Raw genomic sequence first — 25,887 nt, 5'->3', positions numbered from 1 at the left:
GTTTCTTTCTCTTTCTGTCTCTGTGTATAAATACATACGTGTGTGTGTGTATACAAACACAAATATATCAATTTATGGCATAATTATAGTGTTTACAAATCACAAATGGGCCAAGAGAAATTTTTTTAGAAAACATTCATTATATGTGTGAAAAAAAAAATGAACTGGGCATATTTAATATTCCAATAAATCATCTAGTCTAAAGTGTTTTCTGCAGAATCCCATATTCAGAAGTACAATGATTTGACATTCATAATACAAAAGACACTTGGATTTAACAGATATTTGCACTCAGAGAATCATCCCCAAACAAATAAAACAGATGTATATTAACACCAGAGTTGAAAGAAATAGTTGGAAAAGAATTTCAGGTACTAGATAAAATTAATTCTCCTTGAAGCAATGTATTTTGTTCTATCATTGCCATTTATATCACAGCTTTCCTGTGCTTGGCATGGCAGGATTTGCACATACGCTATGTTTTTTATGCATTCTAACAGTTCTTTTCACTGACAGTTTAATTACTAGCACTTAAGCAGAAAAACTTTTTAGAAAAAGAGAGTGAAGCTGATTAAATTTGCAGCTAAGCACAAAGGAAGGAAAGCAACCTTCTAGCTATTTAATTTCAATGATTTTGTGATCAAAATTATGTAATAAAGTATATTATTTATAGATAAACGTCACCAAGGGTGAAATGTTTGTCCAATATCCTTTATATTCTTTAGGTTTTAACAGATATACAAAATACAGTATCAAATGTATTCAGGATGTCATAATAATTCCCTATGTTTTCTTTTCCTAGATTTCTCCTTACAAAATAGTACTTCAAAATTATGAGAGAATTATGAATGTGGACTTTTCTTCTGATGCAGAATAAGAAAAACACATCATCACTTTTCTTAAAAGAAAAAGTATGGTTTGTCATTCCTGATATATGTTTATATATAGTGATCATGATTCCTTTACTTCAGCAGTCTCCTACAGCATTAAATCATCATTTCAACCATTATCAACTCATAACAATATAATTAAAGCAACAGTTTTCAAAGTGTGATCTCTTCACTGAAAGCATCAGTTGCATCTAGGAAGTTATTAGAAATAAAAATTCTCAAGCCCTACTTAAGACTCATTAAATCAGAAACTCTAGAGATGGGTTCTATCAATCAGTAGTTAACAAACCTTCCAAGTGATTCTGACATGGGATAAGGACATATAAAAAATATACATATTAATATAAAAAATATACATATTAATATAACAATACTGAACAGAGCACTGGGCAAGGCAAAGGTTAGTAGTGCTGTGGGACCAAGGATGCTTCAGTGACCCGAGACCCATAAAGCTTTGGCAAGAAACTCCAGCCTGGGACAGCTGCAGGCAAGCCACTCCAACCCATGACAGCTGCCCTATGGACTATGACTAGCAAAGCCTTGTGGGTAAGTTCACATGGAGGTTTGGGGATCCAATCTCTACCACAGTGTGTCCGGCAGGTGGCATTTCCAGTTAAAGAATATTGTGGAACTTTAAGATTTAATATTTTCTGTGCTGGATTTTGTATCTGGTTGAGACCTGTTATCACTTTATTCTATTTCACTTTTCTCTTTTAGTGTGGAAAGAGCTATCTTATGACTGCCCTACCATTGTAATTTGGATGTACACAACTTGTTTGATGTCACCGATTCACAGCTGGAGAGCAATTTACCCTAGGATGAATCATACTTTGAGTTTCACCCAAATCTGATTTAGATGATATTTAGATGAGACTTTGAGACTGGGCCAAGTTAAGACTTCGGGGTTATAGAAATGGAATTACTGTATTTTACATATGAGAAAGACCTAATTTTGGGGGTCAATGATGAATGCTATGATCTGAATGTTGATGTCCTTCCAAAATTTCTATGTTGCACATGAGTCCCCAGTATGATAATATTAAGAGGTGAGGCCTTTAATAGGTGATTATGTCATGAGCGTGGCACCTTCATGAATGAGACTATATCCTCATGAATTGAATTAGTATAAGGCTGAAAGCTTATTAAGCCTTATATAAGAGGTTTGAGGACGTCTTTTTCCCCCTTCTACCAGGTGAGGACCCAGTAATAACTCAGCATTTATGAGGAATGGTCCCTTAGCACATAGAATATGCTAACAGCCTGATCTTGGACTTTCTAGTGTGTAAAACTATGACCAAGTCTGTTGTTTATAAATTACCCAGTCTAAGATATTTTGCTATAGCAACTAGAATGGACTAACACATACATTAATTTGAATCAGAGATGTTTATGACTTAACGCTTCCACATTTAGAAAATGTTAAAGTCCTTTATATGTATGAAAAATAAAAACATAATTTTTTGTGTCTTTCCAGATTCTCTCTGTTTTGTTTCTTAGTTCAGTACTCTTTTGAGGCTGTCACATAAACTCTAGTAACTTATGACATGCAAGTGCTTTTATCTGCAATTATAAAATTACTTTGTATATTATTTTTCCTTCTATTGTAATATAGTTTATAAGTTTATACATCAGGCACACCAAGCCCAAGATTAATAGAAGAAAAGAACCAATAAAGATTAGACCATAAATAAATAAAATTGAAATGAAAATACAAAACATCAGTGAAATAAAAGTTGGTTGTTTGAAAAGTTAAACAAAATTGATAAAATATTAGTGACACTAAGAGAGAGAGAGAAAAGATTCAAATGAATAAAATCAGAGATGAAAAAACACACATTACAACTGACATCACAGAAATTCCAAAAATCATCAGTGGCTACTCTGATAAACTACATGCCAACTAATTGCAAAATCTAAAATTAATGGACACATTTCTAGACACATACAACCTACCAAGGTCGAACCATGAAGAAATCTAAAACCTGAAAAACTCATAGCAAGTAACAAGATTGAAGGCCTAATAAAACATATCCCAGTAAAGAAAAGCCTGGGACCCTAGGCCTTCACTGCTGGATTCTTTCAAGCACTTAAAAAAAGAAGTAATATCAATTCTACTCAAACTATTCTGAGAAACAGAAGAGAAGGAGGAAATAATTCCACACTCATTCAACAAGGCTAGTATTACCCTAACACTAAAACCAAACTAATACTCATAATAAAATCCACACCAATATTTCTGATGAATATTGATGCAAAACCAAAATACTAGCAATAAAATGTTGAAAAGATCATTCATCATGACTAAGTGGGGTCTATCCTTGAGATGCAAAGATGTTTCAATGTATACAAATCAATGTGATACATTATTCAATAGAATGAAGGACAAAACGATGGAATTTTATAAAATTGAACAACACTTCATAATAAAAACACTATGAATAGAAGGAACATATCTCAATAAAAATCACAAATGGCAGATATACAGCTAGTATCATACTGAATGGGAAAAAAAAATGAAAGCCTTTTCTTCAGGGTCTGTAAAATGACACAGATGCCCATTTTCACCACTGTTACTCAATACAGTATTGAAAGTTACAGGTAGAGAAATCAGAGAAGAGAAATAAATAAAGGGCATCCAAACTGGGTCATTGTTTGCAGATGATACAATCTTTCATTTGAAACAAAACACTGAAGACTCCACAAAAAAATGATTGAAATGGATATAAAAATTCAGTAAAGTTCCAGGATATAATATACAATCAACATGCAAAAGTCAATGGCATTTCCATATGCCAAGAGTGAAAATCTGAAAACAAAATAAAAAATGTAATCCCATTTACAATAGCCACCAATAAAATTAAATACATAAGAATTAACTAAACAAGTGAAAGATAGCTATAATAAAAACTATGAAACACTAATGAAAGAAATTGAAGAGAACAACAAAAATTGAGAAGATATTCCATATTCATGGATTGAAAGAATCAATATTTTTTAAATGCCCATACTACAGAAAACAATCTATGTATTCATTGCAATTCTTATCAAAATATCAGTGAAACTTTTCACGGAAATGAAAAAAAAAAAGAACTCTATAATTTGTATGGAAACACAAAAAACCCAGAATAGTCAATCTATCCTGAGCAAAAAGATCAAACCTGGAAGAGTCATATGATGTGACTTCAAATTATGCTACAGGGCTCTAGTAAACAAAACAGTATACTGGCATAAAAACGAACAGATCAAAGAGACAGATTAGAGAACCCAGAAACAATTTTATATATCTACAGTGAACTCATTTTTACACTTTGATCTTAGCCAAAAGTCTGAGAAGCAATGCACTTATTTTTGACATAGGTTCTGAGAACATACTGGGGTAAGGACAGTCTCTTCAATAAATGATCTTGGGAAAACTGGATATCCATATGCAGAAAAATGAAATGCCTACCTCTCACCACAAACCAAAATCAAATAAAAGTGAATTAAAGTCTTAAATAAGACCTCACACTATAGAACTACTACAAGAACATTAAGAAAAATCTTCAAGATATTGGACTGGGCAAATATTTCTTGAGTTATACCTGACAAGTACAGGCAAAGAAAGCAAAATGGACAAATTGGATCACATCAAGTTAAAAAAAATTCTGCCCAGGGAAAAATTAAAAAGCAATCCACACAGTAAAGAGACAAGCCACCGAGTAGGGGAAAGCATCTGCTAACTATTCATATGAAAAGAGATTAATAACCAGAACACATAAGGAGCTCAAACAACTCAATAGATAAAACTTCTAATTTATAGATAAAACTCAATAGATAAAACATCTATTTTAAAAAATGGGCAATAGATATAAATAGACATTTCTCAAAAGAAGATATTGAAGTGACAAACAGGTATATGAAAAGGTATTCAAAATCATTAACCAGCAGACAAATGCTAATGAAAACTACAATTAGATACCATCTCATCCCAGTTAAAATGGCTTTTATCTAAAAGTCAGCCAATGGCAAAAAACACTCTTGGTGGAAATGTAAATTAGTACAGCCACAATGGGTAAAATATAAAGGTTCCTTAAAAGTCTAAAATAGAGCTAAAATATGATTCAGTAATCCCACTGTAAGGTATACCCCTGAAAGAAGGGAAATGAGTTTATCAAAGATATATCTATACTCTCATGTTTATTGTTGCACTATTCACAATAACTAAGATTTGGAAGAAATCTAAGTGTCCATCGACAGATGAATGGATAAAGAAAATATGGTACATATATACAACTGAGTATATACAATTGTATATACAATCGAGTATATCCAACACACACACACACACACACACACACACAGACAAATGAGATTCTGTCATTTGCAATAACCTGAACGGAACTGAAGGTCATTATGTTTAGTGAAATTAGCCAGGCTCAGAAAGACAAACTCTTCATGTTCTTACTCCTGTATGGGAGCTAAAAGTTAAAACAATAGAACTAATGTAGATAGAGAGTAGGATAGAGATAGGGAAGAGTGATGGGGATGGTGAGGGATGTTTAATGGGTACAAAATAATAGTTAGATAGAATGAATAAGATCTAATATTTTATCCCACAACACGTTGACTACAGTCAACAATAATTTATTATACATTTTAAAATAAATTTAAAAATGTAATTAAATTATGCATAACACAAAGAAACGATACATGTTTGAGGGGATGAATACCCTATTTTCTATGATATGATTATTATGCATTGCATGCTTTTATCAAAACATCTCATGTACTCCATAAATATATACACCTACCATGTACCCACATAAATTAAATTTCTTACCTACCATACCCACATAAATTAATTTTAAAAAATGCTATCGACTCGAAAGATGAAGAAAAAGTATTTCATAAAACTTAACATACTTGCATGATAAAAATTCTCAACAATTTAGGTATAGGAGAAATATACCTAAACATAATAAAGACAAGCTCACAGTTAACATAATACTCAATAGTAAAAAGCTTTTCTTCTAGAACCAGGAACAAGACAGGGCACCTACTCTCTTCACTTTTATTTGACATTATACTGGAAGTGTTGCTGAGAACATTTAGGCCAGAAAGAGAAATAAAAGCCATCCAAATCAGAAGAAAATGGAAAACTTGTTTCTGGAGATGCTTTGATCTTATATAAACCATATAAATTATACAAATTTTATATATAACATATTTATAAAATATCATATATATATTTATCATATAAAAAGCCTTATATATGATATTTTTTCCCATGTCATCCCTCCCGAACCTCCTCATCCCTGCTATCCCTCCCCTACCCGCCTCAACAGACCCCAATGTGTGATGCTTCACTCTCTGTGTCCACATGTTCTCATTGTTCAACACCTGCCTATAAGTGAGAACATGCAGTGTTTGATTTTCTGTTCTTGTGTCAGTTTGCTGAGAATGACGGTTTTCAGATTCATCCATGTCTGTGCAAAGGACACAAACTCATCATTTTTTATGGCTGCATACTCTTCCATAGTGTATATATGCCATATTTTCTTTGTCCAGTCTATCAGTGATGGGTATTTGGGTTGGTTCCAGCTCTTTGCTATCGTTAACAGTGCCACAATGAACATATCTGTGCATGTGTCTTTATAATAGAACGATTTATAATCCTTGGGTATATACTCAGTAATAGGATTGCTGGGTCAAATGGAATTCCTATTTCTAGATCCTTGAGGAATTGCCACACTCTTCCACAATGGTTGAACTAATTGGCACTCCCACCAACGGAGTAAAAATGTTCCTATTTCTCCACATCCTCTCTAGCATCTGTTGTCTCCAGATTTTTTGATGATCATCATTCTAACTGGTGTGAGACGGTATCTCAATGAGGTTTTGATTTGCATTTCTCTAATGACCAATGATGATGAGCATTTTTTTTCATATGTTTGGTGATGGGGGCATGGAGGCAGCAAACCACCTTGCCATGTAAGTACCTATACAACAACCCTGCATGATCTGCACATGTAACCCAGCACCTAAAGTACAATAAAAAAAAATCTAAGTACATTGGTTAGAAAGAGGAGGAAAAGCAGCAAGACGAAGAAGGGGTAGGTGTTAAAGGGGAGAAGGAAAACAGGAGAACTACTAGCCATTTCAGCAGCCACTTGTGCTGCTCTCTACTGTGATACCAATGTTCAGTAAGAGCAAGTTTTCACCAAGCCTCTGATCAAAGGTAATAGTGTTGAGAATCTTGCCCTAATCACCGATCCCAAACCCTCATCTGCTCCAACAGCACTTTCTACATGCCTTTAATTGTGCACAATGGCATTTAGTCTTATTTTGTTGTAATTTCTTTGCTTCCATTTGAAGAGTTGTAGTCGTAAGCACAGTGCCTGCCATGCAGCAGGTATTGTATAACTGTATGTGGAATGAACTGAAAGTCTAGGCAATGCTACATGTCACAGTGCTTAGCAGCATTCCTCATTGCAGAGGAGCTGCCTTCTCTCATCTGGATATTGGGAATGGTTGCAAAGACCTGTACCTGGAAACACTTGTTCCCAAAATAAAAGGAGCTGCAAAATACACACACACACACACACACACACACGCACACACACACACACACACACAATCTTATATATGGAATATCCAAAAGACTCTAACTATAAATTGTTCAAACTAACAAAGAAATCCGGTGACATTTAGAATATAAATTAACATACTAAAATCAGCTACATTTTATAAAACAACCAAATACTATCTGGAAAACAAATTTAAAAAACACCATTTAAAATGTCTCCCAAGATGAAATACTAGAAACATATTTTAACAACGAAGTGTACTACAGTTTGAGAAATGAGGCTCCTCTCTAAAAATCATGTTAAAAATTAAAACTCAATGCAACTGAATTAACAGGTGTGGCCTTTGGTATGCGATTAAGTCACGTGGGCTTCACCCTCATGAATGAGTTCTGTCTCATTATAAGAGGCCTCTGGTTTGAAAGGAGTACCTTTTTCCCCTTGCATGTATTCCACCATGTGAAGATGTAGCATTTCTTCTCTCTGGAGGATGCAACAAGGTATCATCTTGAAAGCAGAGTGAGCAGCTCTCACATTCTCCAAACCTGCTGGCACCTTGAGTTTGGACTTTCCAGCCTCCAGCACTGAGAACCAATACATATCCGTTCTTTCTAAATTACCCAGTCTAAAACATTTTGCTATAACAGCATAATTGGTCTAAGGAACTGGTACCAGAGAAATGAGATGTTGCTATAACAAATACCTAAAAATGCAGAAGTGGCTTTGGAACTGGGTAATGGTTGGAGGCTGGAACAATATTAAAGTGAATGCTGGAAAAGCCTGTATTGCTGTAAACAGAGCATTAGGGAGATTCCAATGAAGACTCAGAGAATGAGAGCTGTAGAGGAAGCTTTAGTTTTAGAGGTTATCTAAGTAATTCTGAACAGAATGGTGGTATAGATTATTTAGGTGACTGTGAAGAAAATGCTACTAAAAATATGAACAGAAGAAGGTTATACTAATGAGATACTACACGAAAATCAGGAATATCTTATTGGAAACTGAAGGAAAAGTCATCCCTGTTTCAAAGTGGCAACGAACACAGCTGAATTGTGTTTCTGTACTAATGCTTTGTTGAAAGCAGAATTAAAGAGTAATGAACTATGTTATTTGGCAGGAGAAAAATATGTCTAAGCAAAGCATCCAGAGTACTGAATGGTTTCTCTTCACTGCTTACACTAAAGTGTGAGGAAAGATAAAGAAATTAAAGATGGGACTTATAACTAAATGGAAACAGAACTGAATTATTTGAACAATTTTCTGCTTGGTTAGGTTATGAAGAATAAAAAGTGATGTTTGGGAGAGAAAATCAAGGTTGTGCCTTGTATTAAAGAAGTTAATAGGGGTAGAAGGAGTCTCAGTACTATTACGCAAGAAAATAAGTAAGTCTGATGGCATTGAGAGACTTTGGAAGTGCCCCTCCTACTACAGGTACAGTGTGTCATAGCCTTAGGGGCAGAACAATTTCAAGGGAGGCACCCAGGTACTAACAGGACCTAAGACCTTGTTGCCCAGGGTGCTACAGGTTTCTCTTCTTGCATTTCAGTGAAGTGCTCATTGGCCACCTGGGATGTGACTCAAGTGGGCCAGGTATGGCTCAGGCTGCTGCTTCATAAGTCTTGGCTGCATCCATCTTGTGCTAACTGTGCTGGCATGCAAAGTGCATGAGATTTGAAAGCATGACTACTTCCACCTATATGTCAAAGAATGCCTCAGAAAGCCTTAGGGGTCCAGGCACATAAATGCCATAGTGCATGAAAATGTCCAGAGGAACCGTAGTATCAGGGATACGAGAGAATATTCCCACCACTTCCACAATGCCCCTGTGTAGTTGTGGAAGTGGGATTACCACAGAGAGGCCTTCCTAGGGCAGTGTTTACTGGAGCTGTGGGAACAAGGTCATCCTCAAGATCCCAGAACGGTAGAGCCATCAGAGTACAATCCCAGTCTGAGAAAGCTTCAGGCTCCTAAATCCAACCTGTGATGGCTGCTCTGTGGGTTGTACACATTGAAGCCATGAGTGGACAGCCCCCGAGGGCCATGAGTTTTGATCCTTTACCTATGACAATGAGCCCAGAAAGCAGGACATAGAGTCAAAGAAGATTATTCTCATGCCTTAAGATTGAATGTTATTTGCCTGTTGAGTTTTGAAATTGCTCCGTATTTGTTACTCCTTAATTCCTTCCTGTTGCCTGTCCTGTCATTGTATTTTGGAAACAAATTTCTTTATTTGATACAGTTTCCTAGCTAAAGGGGAACTTGGAACTTGCCTCAGGGTGAATCATACCTTGAGTGTCAGCTACATTTGATTTAAATGATATCAAATGAGACTTTGATTAGATTTTAAAGTTGATTCTGAAATAAGACATTTTGGGGCTATTCATATGGAATGATTGTATGTTATATATGAAAAGATCATGAATATTAAGGGGAAAGGTTGTATGCTATAGTTTGAATATGTGATTCCTTCAAAATTTAGGTTGAAAATTAATCCTCAATGAAATAATAATAATTGGGGCCTTTAGGAAAATAATTAAATCATGAAATATTTACCCTCATTAATGAATTAATTTTCTTATAAAAGAGGATTTAGAGAAAGTTTGCCCCTTTTTCTCTCCCCTGTATGCTACCTTGATGACTCAGTGCTTGTTTCCACCGGAGGAAATAGTAAAAAGGCCTCATTTTGAAAGAAAAGAGCGTTTTTCACCAGACCCCAAACTTGTATGCATCTTGATCTTAGACTTCCCAGCCTTCAGAAATATTACAAATACATTTCTTTTATTTACAAATTAAGCAGTCTGGAGAATTTTGTTTTAGAATTACAATAGAACTAAGACAAAGTAAAAGATATGCACAATAGATGCTATAAAACTTTGGTAAAGTAGAGATGAGATGAATAAATAAAAATATATAATGTGTTCATAAATTTTAATAATATTGTTAAAATTTCCATGCCACTCAAAGTGATCCATAATTCTATTCAATCCCTATCAAAATTCTAATGACATTTTTCACACAAATAGAAAAGTAAATTCAAAATATACATGGAATCACAAAAGAACCCAAAGCAAAGCAAAAAAAAAAAAAAAAATTACAAAGTGGGAGGCATTATACTACCTGATCTCAAAATACACTACCAAGTTATATTTTCTTCTATGATGGTAGATTGGAAACAGTGTTAGCATGCCTCTCCCACTTGGAAGAACAAAATAGTGTCTAAGAATCATACTGTGAACTTTTTTCAAAGAAGCAACACAGAAACTTAAAGGGAAAACTGAAAGAACCCACAGACTCTTGGAAACACATGGTAGACTGCAGCCTACTCTATGAAATAGGCATGAAACTGTAAGTCCCCAGACTGCAAGTGGGAAAGAGGCTGCCTACAGGATACACAGCCCTACCAAGAATCTGAAAAGCCAGTTCATGACAGGAGGCCATAGCCCTACCCAGAATTGGAACTGATTTAGGGAACAGTAAAAAATATAAAAGTAGAAGTGCAGCAGGAAAGCCTTGCAGGCATTCCCAATCTCCAGCATGGAACAAGGGAAGCCATTCCTTATTATATCTTATAGGGGAGTTAAGAGAAGTAAGCCAATAGCTTAGACAGGGGTGGAAGGCTGAAAGAAGCACCCAGGTGAATTTTTTTTTTTTTTTTTTTTTTTTTTTTTTTTTTTTTTTTTTGAGATGGAGTTTCACTCTTGTTACCCAGGCTGGAGTGTAATGGCATGATCTCGGCTCACTACAACCTCCGCCTCCTGGATTCAAGCAATTCTCCTGCCTCAGCCTTCCTAGTAGCTGGGACTACAGGCACGCACCACCATGCCCAGGTACTTTTTGTATTTTTGTAGAGATGGGGTTTCACCTTGTGGACCAGGATGGTGTCCATCTCTTGACCTTGTGATCCACCCACCTCGGCCTCCCAAAGTGCTGGGATTATAGGCGTGAGCCACCGCGCCTGGCAAAGAAGGAAGACTGAATTTCATGATATAATCTCAAGCGGGGATGAAATCCTTTGACCAGAATCTGGAAAGGGAAAAGTGGAAGGGAGCAGGAATTGTGCTGCAGACACAAGCACAGAAGCTGAGCACCCAGTATTGTGGGCAGACAAGGAGGAGCATGGCCTGTAATCTATAGCTGCTATAAGGTTTTGGCCTGGGGCAGGTTTAATTTCTGTATGCAGGCTGCCTGAATCTTAACCTGGGGATATTAGTGAAGCATTATGGGAGTGAGATTTGCCTTGCCAACTGCCTGGGAGCTTGTGAGACTTTCCACTCCCATCGCAAACTCTTCTGTGCAGCAGAGACAGTTACATTACCCTTTGGAACACTATCTGAGTGGCCTGAGAACTAGCCACTGACACACACAGGAGCCACAGCTTACCTGACATGTGGAGGGTCAGATTAAGGACCTGCCTGACCTAGCTCCCATCTGACTGTACCCCTCCACTTGCACTGGTAGCTTAACACAAAGGATATAAAATTGGAGGAGTTATGTAGCTCTGCTCATGACATGAGAAAGCACAATACCCACCCTGGGAAAGCAAAGGTATGCTCAAATCCTACTGCTACTACTGCAGCTGGTGCTTTTTTGCAAGCACCACCTCCTCTCTGGAAGCCCAGCTATATAGTCGATTACGGCAACTCTAGATAGAATCACACTGTGCATAGAAAGGAAAACAATGAATGTGTAACTTCAGCTATCACCATTGCCTACAACACCCTGGATAACCAAGGTTCTGAGTCTGATTGCATGATAACTTCACTACTGAAATAACCAGCATTCAAGAAAGCCAGCACACTAAGCCAATTTACAATCAAGGAATCTCACAGTGTCTACATCACTCCCCTGCCGCCTCCATTAGAGTTGGTGCTGCTTCCCACTGCTGGGAATCTTGAGGGTAGGTTACACCACCAGATTCCTTGCAGATATTTCACAGCATCAGCCTGTGGCAGCATGTATATATAGCATAATAATCAAACATTTGCTGCTACTAAATGGGCACTAAAAGAAATGCTAAAAGGAGTTCTAAATCTCGAAATAAAAGCTCAATATGTACCAAAATAGAACCACCTGAAAGCATAAAGCTCACATGGCCTATGAAACAATAACATAACAACAACAATAAAACCCCCAAAGTATCTAGGTAACAACTAACATGGCAAATAGAACAGTACCTCTCATCTCAACATTAATGCTGTATGTAAATGGCTTAAATGTTGCATTAGAAGATACAGAATGACAGGATGGATTAAAAAAAGACAAAAATAAAATATCTGCTGTCTTCAAAAGACTCACCCAAAACATAAGGATTTCTATAAACTCAAGGTAAAGGGATGAAAAAAAAAATGCTAGACACAAATAGAAACAAAAGTGAACAAGAGTAGCTATTCTTATATCAGACAAAACAGATTTTAAAGCAATAACAGTAAGAAGAAAACAAAATAAAGTGGCAGGATTCAAAATCACACAAAAATAAGTATCATTTGTGTATGCTAATAGTGATCCATCTAAAAAAAATAAATCAAGAAAGCAATAGCAACAAACAAAATAAAACAAAATACCAAGGGAAAAACTTAAACAAGGAGTTGAATGATCTCTACAGTGAAAACTATAAAACATTAATGAAGGAAAATAAAGAAAACACAAATAAATGGAAAGATACCCAGTGTTCATAGATTGAAAGAATTAGTATTCTTTAAATGTTATTACTACCCAAAATAATCTACATTCAATATAATCTTCGTCAAAATACCAATGGCATCTCTCACAGAAGTAGAAAAACAATCATAATATTTGTATGGAAATACAAAAGATCCGGAATAGCTAAAGAAATATTGAATAAAAAGAACAACTCTGGAGGCAATATACTACCTGACTTCAAAATACACTACAAAGCTATAGTATCAAAAATAGTATACTACTAGCATAAAAATATATACTTAGTCATTGAAATGAAGAAAAATCTAGAAATAAATGCATATATTTACAGCCAACCTATTTTTGAAAAAGGCATTAAGAAAACACAATGGTGAAAGCATGGTCAGTCTCTTCAATAAATGGTGCTGGGAAAACTGGATATTCTACAGGCAGAAGAATGCAACTGGACTCCCCATTTCTCATCATAAAGAAAAATCAACTCTAAATGAATTGAAGACTATAAAAGGCCCAGAACTATAAAACTACTAGACGAAAACATGGAGAAAACACTTCACAAAGCTGGACAAAGTTTTTTTCTGTAAGACCTCAAAATCACAGGCAAGAAAAACAAAAATAGACAAATGGGATTGCACCAATCTAAAATGCTTCTGACAAATGAAAATCAACAGAGTAGAAACAACCTACAGAAGTTGAAAACTATGTATCTTACAAGGGATTAATATCCAAGATATGTAAGAAACTCAAACAACTTAATAACATAAAGTGAAATGGCTTGATATGAAAATGGGCAAAGTACCTAAACAGACATTTCTTAAAATAATACATACAAATGACCAACAGGTACATGAAAAAAAATGCCCTTTAAAATCAAATGACCATGAGCTATTGCTTTACCACAGTTATAATGGCTATCATTAAAATGACAAAAACTACCAAATGCTGGTGAGGATGTGGTGAAAGGGCACATTGTTGGTAAAAATGTAAATTAATACATCCATTATATACAACAGTATGGAGGTTCCTCAAAAAAGTAAAAATAGAACCATCATACATTACAGCAATTCCATTGCTGAGTACATATCCAAAGAAAATGAAATACGTATTTCAAAGTCATATCTGCACTTCCATGTCTATTGCAGTGCTATAACTTTTTGCTGTGTTATCATAAGAAAATAATGACTCAATGTACATGAATTACTTTATAACCTATAAAACACTTAAATATATATACATATACATTTAAAAACTGGAATGTTTATGCTTGAAGACATAGTTATTAGGCTCAAAACAGCCACAAAATACTTATGTATGATTATCATGATGAAGCTGGATAGACATTGTCAAGATCTTAAAATATAATAAAAAGTATATATGAAAGGAAGATATATTTCTATTGAGCCTCAAATAGTAACACTATTCACCATAAAATTCAATGAAATTTCATCTTGTAATAACGTGGATGAACCTGGATGTTTTTAAGTGAAATAAGCCATGTACAGAAATATATATTCTGAATGATATCATTCATTTGTGGAATCTAACACAAGATGATCTCACAGAAGTAGAGAGTAGAATAATGGTTACCAGAGGCTGAGGACAATAGCCAAAGGGAGGTATAGGAGAAGCTGGTCAATAGGTACAAAGACATGAAAATAAATCATGGTGTTCTATTACACAGTGGGGTGATTATAGCTAATAATAATGCATTATGTATTTCAAGATAGTAGAATAAAATAATTGAATGTTGATATGGTTTGGATCTGTGTCTCCACTAAAGGTCATGTTGAATTATAATCCCCAATGTTGCAAGTGGGGTTTGGTGGGAGGTAACTGGGTCATGGGAGTGGATTTCTCATGATAGTTTAGCATCATCCCCTTGCTGCTGGTCTCAGGATAATGAGTTCTCGTGAGATATTGTTGTTTTGAAGTGTGTAGTATCCACACCCCCACGATCTATTGCTCTTGCTCTGGCCATGTGACATGGCTGATCCTTCTTTGCCTTTCACCATGATGGCAAGTTTTCTGAGGACTACACAGAATCCAAACAGATTCCATTATCATGCTTCCTGTGCAACCTGCAGAACTGTGAGCCAATTAAACCTCTTATCTCTATAAATTACTGAGTCTCAGGTATTTATAGCAAATCAAAATTGGATTAATACAAATGTGATGACCACAAACAATAAATGTTTAAAGGGGTGAACATGCTAATTTCCCTGGTTTGATTATTATGCTATATATACATGAATTTAAAACTCACAGCTGTAACCCATACACATGTACAATTATTACGTTAATTGTAAATAAAACTTTTTGAAATGATACAAACTACTATACTGTGTAAAATGTCTTAGAATGCATTTAATAAGGTGGTTTCTACCTTTATATACTCTTTTTTATTATCTTAAACCTTGTGTGAAACAAAGAGGGAGATAAATTGATACATGAATAGAAAGATAGATTAATAAGTAGATACTGTATACAAATTGTACATATAGACACATTATATATGCACGTCTATATATACATAAATACATGAAACACCGAGTCTTTGAAATTATTACAAGCTTGAAGAATCTATAATCACATATATTGATTTTAAGAATGAAATTATAAGCCATGTTTCTGAGTCGTTAACCTATTGTAGACCTTTAGGAAATATTTCTCGTTCAAGGACCACCTCTTCTAACCTTTTCATTATTATAGAAAAAATGAGTTAATGTATACAATAACTGTACAACCTATAAAACACTGAAAATATGTATACATTCATAAAGTAAAATATCTATGTTTGAAGACATGATTTCTAAGCTTAAAAACAACCACTAAAATATTAATACATGATTATAGTGCCAATGCTGGATAGACATTCGCAATATCTTAAGATATAATATATATACATGAATATTTATATAGCTGATATATATATATATACATATATATATATATATATGGCTGATATAGTTTGATATATTTCTATTAATCCTCAAATTCTAGAACAGATTCTTAGTCTTAACATTGGATTTGTCATAGGAAAAATTCTAAGAAAGACTCCCAACAACCATTCCTTCGGAGTGTGTGTAGAATTTGTGAATAACAGGAGATAGCATTCTTATTACTTGCTATATTATGAAGTACAATTGATCCTTATGATAAAGACATTATCTAGGTTGGTTGAATCTAACCATTTGAGCCCTTTAGGAAGCAAAGCTTTTCCTCAACTGATAGTGGTTTAGGAAGGCTGAAAAAGACTGATTTAATTATGAGGACTCCATGAATTATTTCGGGTTTGAAGATGTAGGGGGTGGTATTTGAGAAGGAATTTAGACAATTTCTAAGAGCAGAAAGCAGCTCATAGCTGACAGCAAGCAAGAAAACAGAGGTATCAGAACTATAGCCACAGGGAATTAAATTCTACCAGCTGAAATGTGCTTAGACACTGAGTCTTTCTTAGAGTCTCCAGGTAACATACAGTTCAGCTGACATTCTGATTTCAGTCTTGTGAGACCCTAAGCAGAGGACGCAGTTAAACCCACCTAAGCTTTTGAATTATAAAATTATGAGGTAAAAAATTATTGTTGTATGTCACTAAATTTGTAATAATTTTCTATTTAGTAATAGAAGACTGGCACACACTCATTATAAAAATATTATTGGCTCTCTAAGATATTTGTAGATCGTACACATTTAATTAAGAATGGCGATGAGAGATTAATTCAAGAGATGATATTGCAGAAGGCAAGTATTGCTGGTTGCTCAGTCATGATTTAGATTTTAATATATGCTGATAGAGTAAATGCATTAGAGATTAATATTTTCATAAGCCACTACAGACTATAAAATGCTCAACAAAATAGTATAGGTTTAGAAATTATACTTTGCTTTAAATCATCACTTTTCAGGAAAACATCAGTAGATATTCTCATTAAGTCAGACAATAATCAGATCATAGAAATCTAAATTATAGAAGGCTCCCATCCCAGCTCCAATGCCTCTAAAATTTATTATTGTGTAAGACCAGTTAGAAACTTTGAATCAAACCACTAATATTTTTGTAGTTTACCTCTTATAGTAGTTGATATTTAAGAAAACTATTTCTTAAGACAAAAATAGTTAAGATATGTTAAAAAGAGCTAAATAATAGCCACATGTTTAAATGCCTCTCTGCATTCATCTATTAATGGGGTGAAATTGTGAGTTTAATAAAAATGTACTAACTCAGATATATCTATATGTTTATAAGTTTAAAAAGCATCTAGCTTTGTTTAAAATATTTTGTGTACAAGCAGACCATAAGTTTAAGATGAGAGAAAGACATATAAAGTTATGCAGATGATTTAACAAAAGTTACAGGAATGAAAGGGAAATCAGGATTACAGCTGATCTTCACAGATTAATGTTTAGACTTGCCTTTTTTCCATATCAGTAAGTTACAACTACAGGAAAAAAATTAAACAAGTATTTTATTAAAGTGTAAAAATCAATTGATTACTTTTAGTACTTGTAGCTAGATTTAGTCAACAATAATAAGTGAAAGTAAGTATTAAACTTAGAATTTTAGAGAGCATAAAACATAAGTGTCTTCTTTGGTGTTGCCCCTTTAAATCTGAGTGCTCTTGGCCTCTTTATGATGTCACCTTTCAACATCACTAGTTTGAACTTACAATACTTAAGTCCTGGCAAGTCATATGTGGGGAAAATGTCTCTCCCACGATTGTAAGTCAAATTTTACGTTTTAAAATACAAAAATTCTCACTAGCTTTACATTTAACTTCTTTAGTGTGAAGAGGTGTTTACTATTATTATGCCATTCATAAGCAAAAGATGATGTGCTTAGCAGATGAAGTTTCTCACATAATAGATATTTTTGATTCAAGATACAGCTAGTGCATGCATTTCAGCAAAATAGATACCTGGCTTTAAATAAGTCTTTTTGTTTGTTTTTTATTGTGAGTCTTACTTGATTTCTTATCACATTGTATTTTCGGTAATATAAAATAATTTATGATTTTCAGTCAGGGAACCACTTGGAAATTTCTGTGAATAATTTTTGTGTATGTAATAGTGACTGAGGAGTGTGACTCAATTTTAAAGGAGGCATATATCACAGCAGTAACCTTTAGTAAAAAGTGGGGCAGCTCTATCAGAATATGACCAACCAAATACTAATTGTATCCATCTTGCAAAATATTGAGTATGTGAAAGTAGTTCGTTATGCAAAGCACCTAATCCAGACATGAGAAGTAAGTCATATAGTAGTTGGCTTGTGCTTAAATTATTCTGTGTTAAAATAAGGCAGGTGAAGAACAGGTTTCAATTCTGTAAACCTTTTTTACAGAGGGCATGGAACAAAGGTGAAGCAATAGAGTTTTGAAATGTAAAGTATGGGTGGGCCTTCATTCAGCAGTATTATTAAAAGAAAGATAAAACATGAATACTGAAAGTAAAATAGGCTTTCCATAGATACTGGTGTCTAGTTTCTTATAAAAACAATCATTTTAAAGTATAACGTTTGGTAAAGGTTTAAATGCATCTGTCGTGATTACTTTAAAAGCTGAGTAACTTGATGCCTTTAAGTCATTCTGCTGGTGAAAGCATGTCTTTCCTCTCTGGTACAGTCAATGATTGCATTGTTTGATTTTAGGTTAAACCAACCTCATATTCTGGAAAGTAAACCAGATGGTTATGATGTATTAGCAATTTTACATATTTGTCAGTACTATTTAATTTTAAGAAATTATGTGTCTATATTAATGATAGATATTCATCTATAATATGCATTTTTAGTATTGACCTCAAAAGGATTTGGGTTATTTATATTAGCCTTAAAAAATAAGTTGGAACATACTTACCCCCTCTTCTACTTCTTTTCTTATACTATTTTCCAAATTTTAATGGCGAGATTTAAAACACTGATTTTAAACATTTTTTATAATATAAAACATTAAAACTATAAGTTATTCTCTATGACCTTTTAAGCAATATTCTATAATTTTCGCATATTAACTTATTATTCAGTAGCTTCTTTTTCAGTAGGTTTTCATTGTGATCTCTGACCACTGGTTCTTTAAAAGGAGCTGTTAATTTTTCAAATATATATATATATATATTCTAGATAATTTTATTATTGATTTTAATTCCAATTGCTTTGTGATTAAAGCAGATGTCCTAGAAATTATAGAAGAAATTGATGGATCATTCTAGCATTAGGAGAAATACCTAATGTAGATGACGGGATGATGGATGCAGCAAACCACCGTGACACGTGTATACCTATGTAATGGACCTGCACACTCTGCACATGTACCCCAGAACTTAAAGTATAATAATAATAAAATGAATAACTAAATTTAAAAAAATGAAAATCTCAAGCTTAATAATGTTTCATGAACTTGAAATATTTCCTCATTCAGAGCATTTGGAATAATGCAGTTCGTAATCACCATTGTACATTAAAATTTCTTCTGTAATATATAAATGTCGTTTGACTGGATCTGAATTTAGATATTTAGATATTTTGGGGCAAGTAATTTTGGTGCATGGGTTCAGTTTAAGAAAATGATAGACTGGATGGATAACTTACTGGTGAAAACATATTAAATGTTATTCAATTAATACAAATTTTTATAGAGTGACAAAACTGTGCCATGTTTTATACTGGCAGCTTCGTTCTTTAGTCAAGGTATCAAGACACTGCTTTTCTGTACTTAAACCTTAAATTTTCTATACATCTGTCAAAATAAACACTACATGAGGCACATAAGCCTCAAATTCACTCATGCCCAATGATCGCTCTATATCCAAAATATAATGAAACTATGGAAAATAATATTTCTCTAATAGATTGTAGGGTTTGCCTCCATCACCAATAAATAAAAATTAGATTGTAAAACTCTTCTTCATGAGAACAAACATGTTTAGATAGTAGTAAATCAAATGGGAAACTATAAATGGAAAATAATTTGCAATATAGTTTTGTTTTTCAGATTTTCTTTAAAATGTAGCAAAATTCCTTATGAATTTTTGTGGTCCGCACTGACATATACACATGCACACACAAATTCACAGGTGCACATATATGCCATTTAACAATTTGGATTTGGTAAAGTTTTGAGAGTATTTTGAGGATATGCTTTTACATAAGCATAGGGTTTACAAAGTGATATCTTGTTTCAAACTGAATTGCAAGAGAATTTGAAACATGAAATGAGAAAAATAATTCAACTGTGTTTTTATAATTTTATAATTTAAATGTATATTTTCAGATGTGCAAGTTGTTTATATATATATGTATATACACACATGCACACACACATATATATATACACACACACACACATATATCTATTTGACAGGCATATGTATATATAGTTTGTTTGGCCAAACATTATTTAGTACTGTTGTAATTTGAAAACACATTGGTTAATCTCTTCTATCCTGGAGATAAAGTATTCTTATATAATTAAAGACATCTGAGAATGTGAAGTATTTCTCTAGTTGTTAGTTGTATAAGTGCTGAAGTATAATAATGCCAATTTAAAACACTGATTTTATATAAATTAACTAATACCTTTCTTTTTTATTTTAATAGCCAAAAAGTAAACTTTGGGACATATGATAATTACATTCCAGGTAAGAAAGCATTCGATATTTATTTCAAAACGTGTGTGATTAATTTTATGGTAAGTATTACTCTCCATTCAAAGTGATAAAGCAAACATTTCCATGGAATCAAATTGATAATCAACTTCCTATTTCCCAAGGAACCTTTTTTACAGACACATGGAACACCTTTAACATATATTTTGCTTTGTTTTGAATCCAAGGAATTTTAAGTAAATATGTTCAACAATATAAAGCTGGAAATAGTTACATGTTAGAACTCATACAATCAGATAATCTCACAGTTGAAAAGCAATGTCGAAATTAGATAAACAATTTCTTGTTTATTATATCTAATTTTAAGCTGGATATTATCTATCAGGAATGCTGATTATTCCTCTGCAACATTCCCGACAGATTATATCCAGCTTAAAAGTGGGCCAAAATTTCTTTACTAGGCAAGGCAAATGTATTTGATTTTGGAGGACTTCAAATATCAATTACATTCTCCTCAGATATTGAGCTTAAATATTACTTTTTTCTGTACATTTTTCCCACTGTTCCTATTTTCTTTAGAGGACTCACAGGAAATGTCTATTATTTTCACACATTAATACTGCGTGTATCTAAATACAATGATGAAACCTCTCATTGGTCCCATTGGTAACCAAAATATCATTAATCATTTCCAGTATAGCTTCCAGCTTACTTCACCCTCCCAGGCACTATTCTGTAGACTTTTGGTCAGTTTTCTTTATTAAATACGTAACCTATAACAATGCCATTCTTGGATGAGTAGCATTTACTCTTGTAGCTTGGAAAGTTATTATTAACTAAGGCGATCTTAAGCCTTAGCATTTAGATGAAATCATGTATTTCCTGAATATTTTATGTTGGCATTGTGCTAAGTACCGTGGGAGCTACAAAAGTAGTTAACTTATTTTCTGTTGTTAATAAAATTGTTTGCTAACAAAAAGTATGAAGCAAAAACCTGGATTGGAAGAGATAGAATTAAAGGGAAGCAGTAAAACTGAATCTTTCCATTTAGTGATATTAGTTTTTCAATGACTACTTTATATAGTTATCTGTAAAACTGGTCAAAATAGAAAAATCAATTTTTATTTTCTCATATTGATAACAGAAAATTGCAAACATTACCAAATAAATGAAGCCATAATTTGAGTCACTTGTTTATTCATTTACATGATATATGTTGCACTTAATGCCATTTCAGCTCTGATGAAATTCTATTCATTTCAAAACGTGTGTTTTGTCTTTCTTATTTTAGTCAGTGAATTAAGCAAAAAATCATGGAATCAACAACACTTTGCCCTGTCATTTCCAAAACCACAACGGCCAGGAACGAAAAGAAGATCAAAACCTTCTCAAATAAGGGACAATACAGGTCCTGTAAGTACCGGAAAGATAATATAATTATCTGTAATAAGTAATAACTTAGTAACAATTGTGACCATAATAAGTAATTATAAGTATTAGTCTTAAGTAATCACTTGTGAGTAGTAAGCTTATGAAATCATGTATAGTTTTATGTGTTATAGATCAAAGCTGACAAAGTTTCTGCAATGATGGCAATATTTATCTCTATAGTCCAATTAGGCTATTAAATACTTGAAATGAGGCTAGTGTAACTGAGGAATTGAATTTTACATTTAAATTACATTGAATTAAAGCAAATTCACATGTGGCTATGAAATGTCATATTGAACAGCACAGTTAGAAGTAATTCAAATTTTACTATTTAAAAAAGGTAGATATGTTTTATTTGCATTTTACTGTATATAACCGCTCCCTTTATTTCAATATTAACTATTTTTTCAGTAATCCTTTATTACAAAAAATGTTTCCAATGAGTAGAAAAATATGGAGGTCCTAATGTTAGAGTTAGTATGAACTTTCAGAAAATGTTCTTCGGCTGGAGAAACCCCCTCATTTGAGTCATGGGATTACATTATACCTTTAATACTTCCTCAGTTCTGTAATGCAGAATTCAGGATTCAGAGTATTGGAAAATAAATATTTCCCAATGTTTCTGGAGTCAACATGGGATATGCATATTTTCAAAAGAAAGTTTTCACAAAATAAATGTATCATTAACTTGTTTATTTTTGAAAATGCATCCCATTGGTAGTGAACAAAGTTCTTTTTCTTTTTTCTTTGGTGAATTTATTTTTCCATTGTTAATATTTGTACCAATATTGGCTATTTTTGTCATTTAGTTTTGTAAATGTTTAATTAGAAGTTTGAAAATAAAATGCACAGTCTCAAACTAACATTCCCTGTTACAGATTTTATTATTTCGGTTACCAATCTGATGATACTCAATTTGTATCTCACTAAGCAATAGGAGTTCCAGGCTTTTATCTTTAAGTATGAGTAGCATTCTAAATTTCAGAGACTCTGGAAATGAAAATAGACTAAGATATGCTTCAACCTGAAACTATTAGATATTAGAGAACAGTTTCTGAGTCACCAAAAAATAGAAGTTGGACAAGATATTCCAAGAATTCTCAAGAACATAGAGTTTTATTTTTTTAAAAAAAGCCTCCTATGATTGTGAAGAGAGGTTCTAATATGCCTTGAGTCAATGGAGGTCTCTACCAATTTGAACCTAAAATCCTGAGGGAACTATCAAGGTCCTATAAACTGAAAGTAAGCTCCAAATAAGGCATGATTATTCACTAGTTTAAAAAAGAGGATGAACATTTAAAAAACAAAACCAAAATAAACGATGAAATCTGTAACTTCCCCCACTTTTTAACAAAAGCTAAAATCTCTTTATGGTTAAAGTTAAAATATATTTGGGATATACTAATAAAAAACTGTGTAATTTACCCACAAGTTATTCATCATTATTGTAACCAATCTTTCAGACAATTGATGAAGAACAATTAAGAGGAGGTCATAGACGACCATTATGGATGTACCGTTCTCTAATGAGAATTCCCGAGAGACCATCCGTTTATTTAGCTGCCAGGAGGCAGCCTCTCAAACCAACTCGTACTGCCAAGGCAGATTCTAAAGCAGCAGGTGGAGAGCACGTACTGTTTTTATATTATCTCTGTAAATTTTCTGATTAGGTTTCTATTAGAATTTTATCAGGTTTGGATTTTCTCATTTTAAGAAATATTTGAATATTTGTCCTCAGATATTGGTAAGAAAGGTGAAGACAAGACAACAGAGAAGGACACAACAGGCTCCGAATCAGAATTAAAACAAGGGAAAAAAGATTTAAAGAAAGGCAAGGATGTAGATAAAGGAAAAGATGAAAAGCTAGATGCAAAGAAAGATAGCAAAAAAGGTGAAAAAGATGCAAAGAAGGGAAAAGACTCGGCTACAGAATCTGAAGATGAAAAAGGAGGTGCAAAGAAAGATAGGAAAAAAGGTAAAAAGGATGCAAAGAAGGGAAAAGACTCAGCTACAGAATCTGAAGATGAAAAAGGAGATGCAAAGAAAGATAGCAAAAAAGCCAAAAAAGATTCAAAGAAGGGCAAGGATTCAACCACAGAATCAGAATCTATAAAAGCAGATGAAAAGAAGGATGAGGATGGGAAAAAAGATGCAAAGAAAGGTGATGAACTGAAGGATGCCAAGAAAGATGCTAAGAAAGATGCAAAGGAGAATAAAAAGGATAAGAAAGATAAGAAGAAGCCCAGTAGTACAGACAGTGACTCAAAGGATGATGCCAAGAAAGAGTCTAAGAAGGATGCCAAGAAAGATGCAAAGAAAGACTCTGACAAAGAATCTTCTGACTCAAAGAAGGATGCAAAGAAGGATGCAAAGAAAGATGCAAAGAAGGATGCAAAGAAGGATGAAAAGAAGGATGCAAAGAAGGATGAAAAGAAGGATGCAAAGAAGGATGAAAAGAAGGATGCAAAGAAGGATGCAAAGAAAGATGCAAAGAAGGATGCAAAGAAGGATGAAAAGAAGGATGCAAAGAAGAAGGGCAAGTAGGCCTTAAATAAGAATTCAAACTGAAAGAATAATTCAAAAGCATATTTGATGAAATAATAGTGGTATTCTGCAACTGAATTTGTGAGTAAAAAAGAGGTTTCAAAGAATTAAATGATGTTTAAAAGGTGGCAAAGAAGGATACAAAGGAGAACTCAGAAGAAATTTATAAAAATATAAGAAAGATGTTAAAAAAATTAAGGGTGGATCCATTGAAAGACTTGAAGAATGCATACACTTAAATTTGGGGATAGGAAGGATTCAATGAATGATCTCTAGAAAGATCTAAAGAAGAATATTCAAATAAGGATGTAGAAGATAAGGACACTAAATCCATGGACACACACACACACACACACACACACACACACACACACACACACACGTTTAATAAAGGCTTAAAAATCCCAAGGAGGGAGATGCTATATCTATAGATTTAAAATAATCTCAAACGGCATCTACAAATTTAAAGAAAGAAATATAGGAGTCATGAATTGAAGTTAAACACCTTTAAGAAAGTCTACTTTCAAGTAAATACAGCATCCCTCTGGGGAAAAAAAAAAAGAAGTAAAAGAAAAAATTACTTCCTTAGAAGCCGACATCTTTCTTTCTGAAGTTTAAACAATCACAACCATGTTTATGGTTGTTGGATGTCCCACTTCCAAGCCAAAAGAAGCACCCTTGGTAAGTTAGTTTGATTTTATGTCAAGCCAGATTGAATGAATGTTTTTCTTTTTAATTTTTGTAGGCGCATAGTAGATGTAACAATAATTGAATCAAATTATGGTTAGATAGAAGGAATAAGTTCAAAAGATTTATTGTACAGCATGGTGACTATAGTTAATGACAATGTATTTTATTGCTGAAAAATGCAAAGAGAATGAACATTGTCTTCTCATTGCATAAATGATAACCATGTGAGATGACACTTGGGTCAATTAGCAAGATTTCAGCATTCCACAATGTATACATACTTCATAACATCCTATTGTTCATGATAAATTAAAATAAATAAATTTGAAATACGAATTATTGAACCGATGTAGAGGTTTAAATTGACACTGTTCTTAGATTATCTCTGTAATTTTATGATTATGTTTCTTTTAGAATTTTATCAAGTTTGGACTCTCTCATTTTAAGAAATATTTGAAGAACATGGAGAGACAACCAAGTAAATGAAGCTTTAGAAAATGCCCTTGAAAAGG

The 25,887-nt window shown here is 33.5% G+C and overlaps 1 protein-coding gene across 1 annotated transcript; it reads left to right on the top strand.

Annotated features, from left to right (window-relative positions):
• The first annotated feature begins 17,746 nt into the window (after positions 1-17,746).
• Positions 17,747-24,685, top strand: CYLC2 (cylicin 2). Its single transcript, XM_017527770.2, has 5 exons — positions 17,747-17,827; positions 20,703-20,743; positions 22,002-22,123; positions 23,605-23,761; positions 23,880-24,685. Exons 1-5 carry the CDS (start codon positions 17,811-17,813, stop codon positions 24,683-24,685), a joined length of 1,143 nt encoding a protein of 380 aa, XP_017383259.1. The 5' UTR covers positions 17,747-17,810.
• The last annotated feature ends 1,202 nt before the right edge of the window (positions 24,686-25,887 follow it).

This window comes from Cebus imitator, unplaced genomic scaffold (assembly GCF_001604975.1).
Source record: "Cebus imitator isolate Cc_AM_T3 unplaced genomic scaffold, Cebus_imitator-1.0 Scaffold51, whole genome shotgun sequence".
In the NCBI taxonomy this organism is placed as follows: Eukaryota; Metazoa; Chordata; class Mammalia; order Primates; family Cebidae; genus Cebus; species Cebus imitator.
This window is presented reverse-complemented; position numbering and strand designations above follow the sequence as displayed.

Coding starts and splice junctions, on each gene's coding strand:
- CYLC2 (XM_017527770.2), top strand. Junction 22,124..23,604: donor TAAGGGACAATACAGGTCCT/GTAAGTACCGGA, acceptor CCAATCTTTCAG/ACAATTGATGAAGAACAATT. Junction 23,762..23,879: donor GGCAGATTCTAAAGCAGCAG/GTGGAGAGCACG, acceptor ATTTGTCCTCAG/ATATTGGTAAGAAAGGTGAA.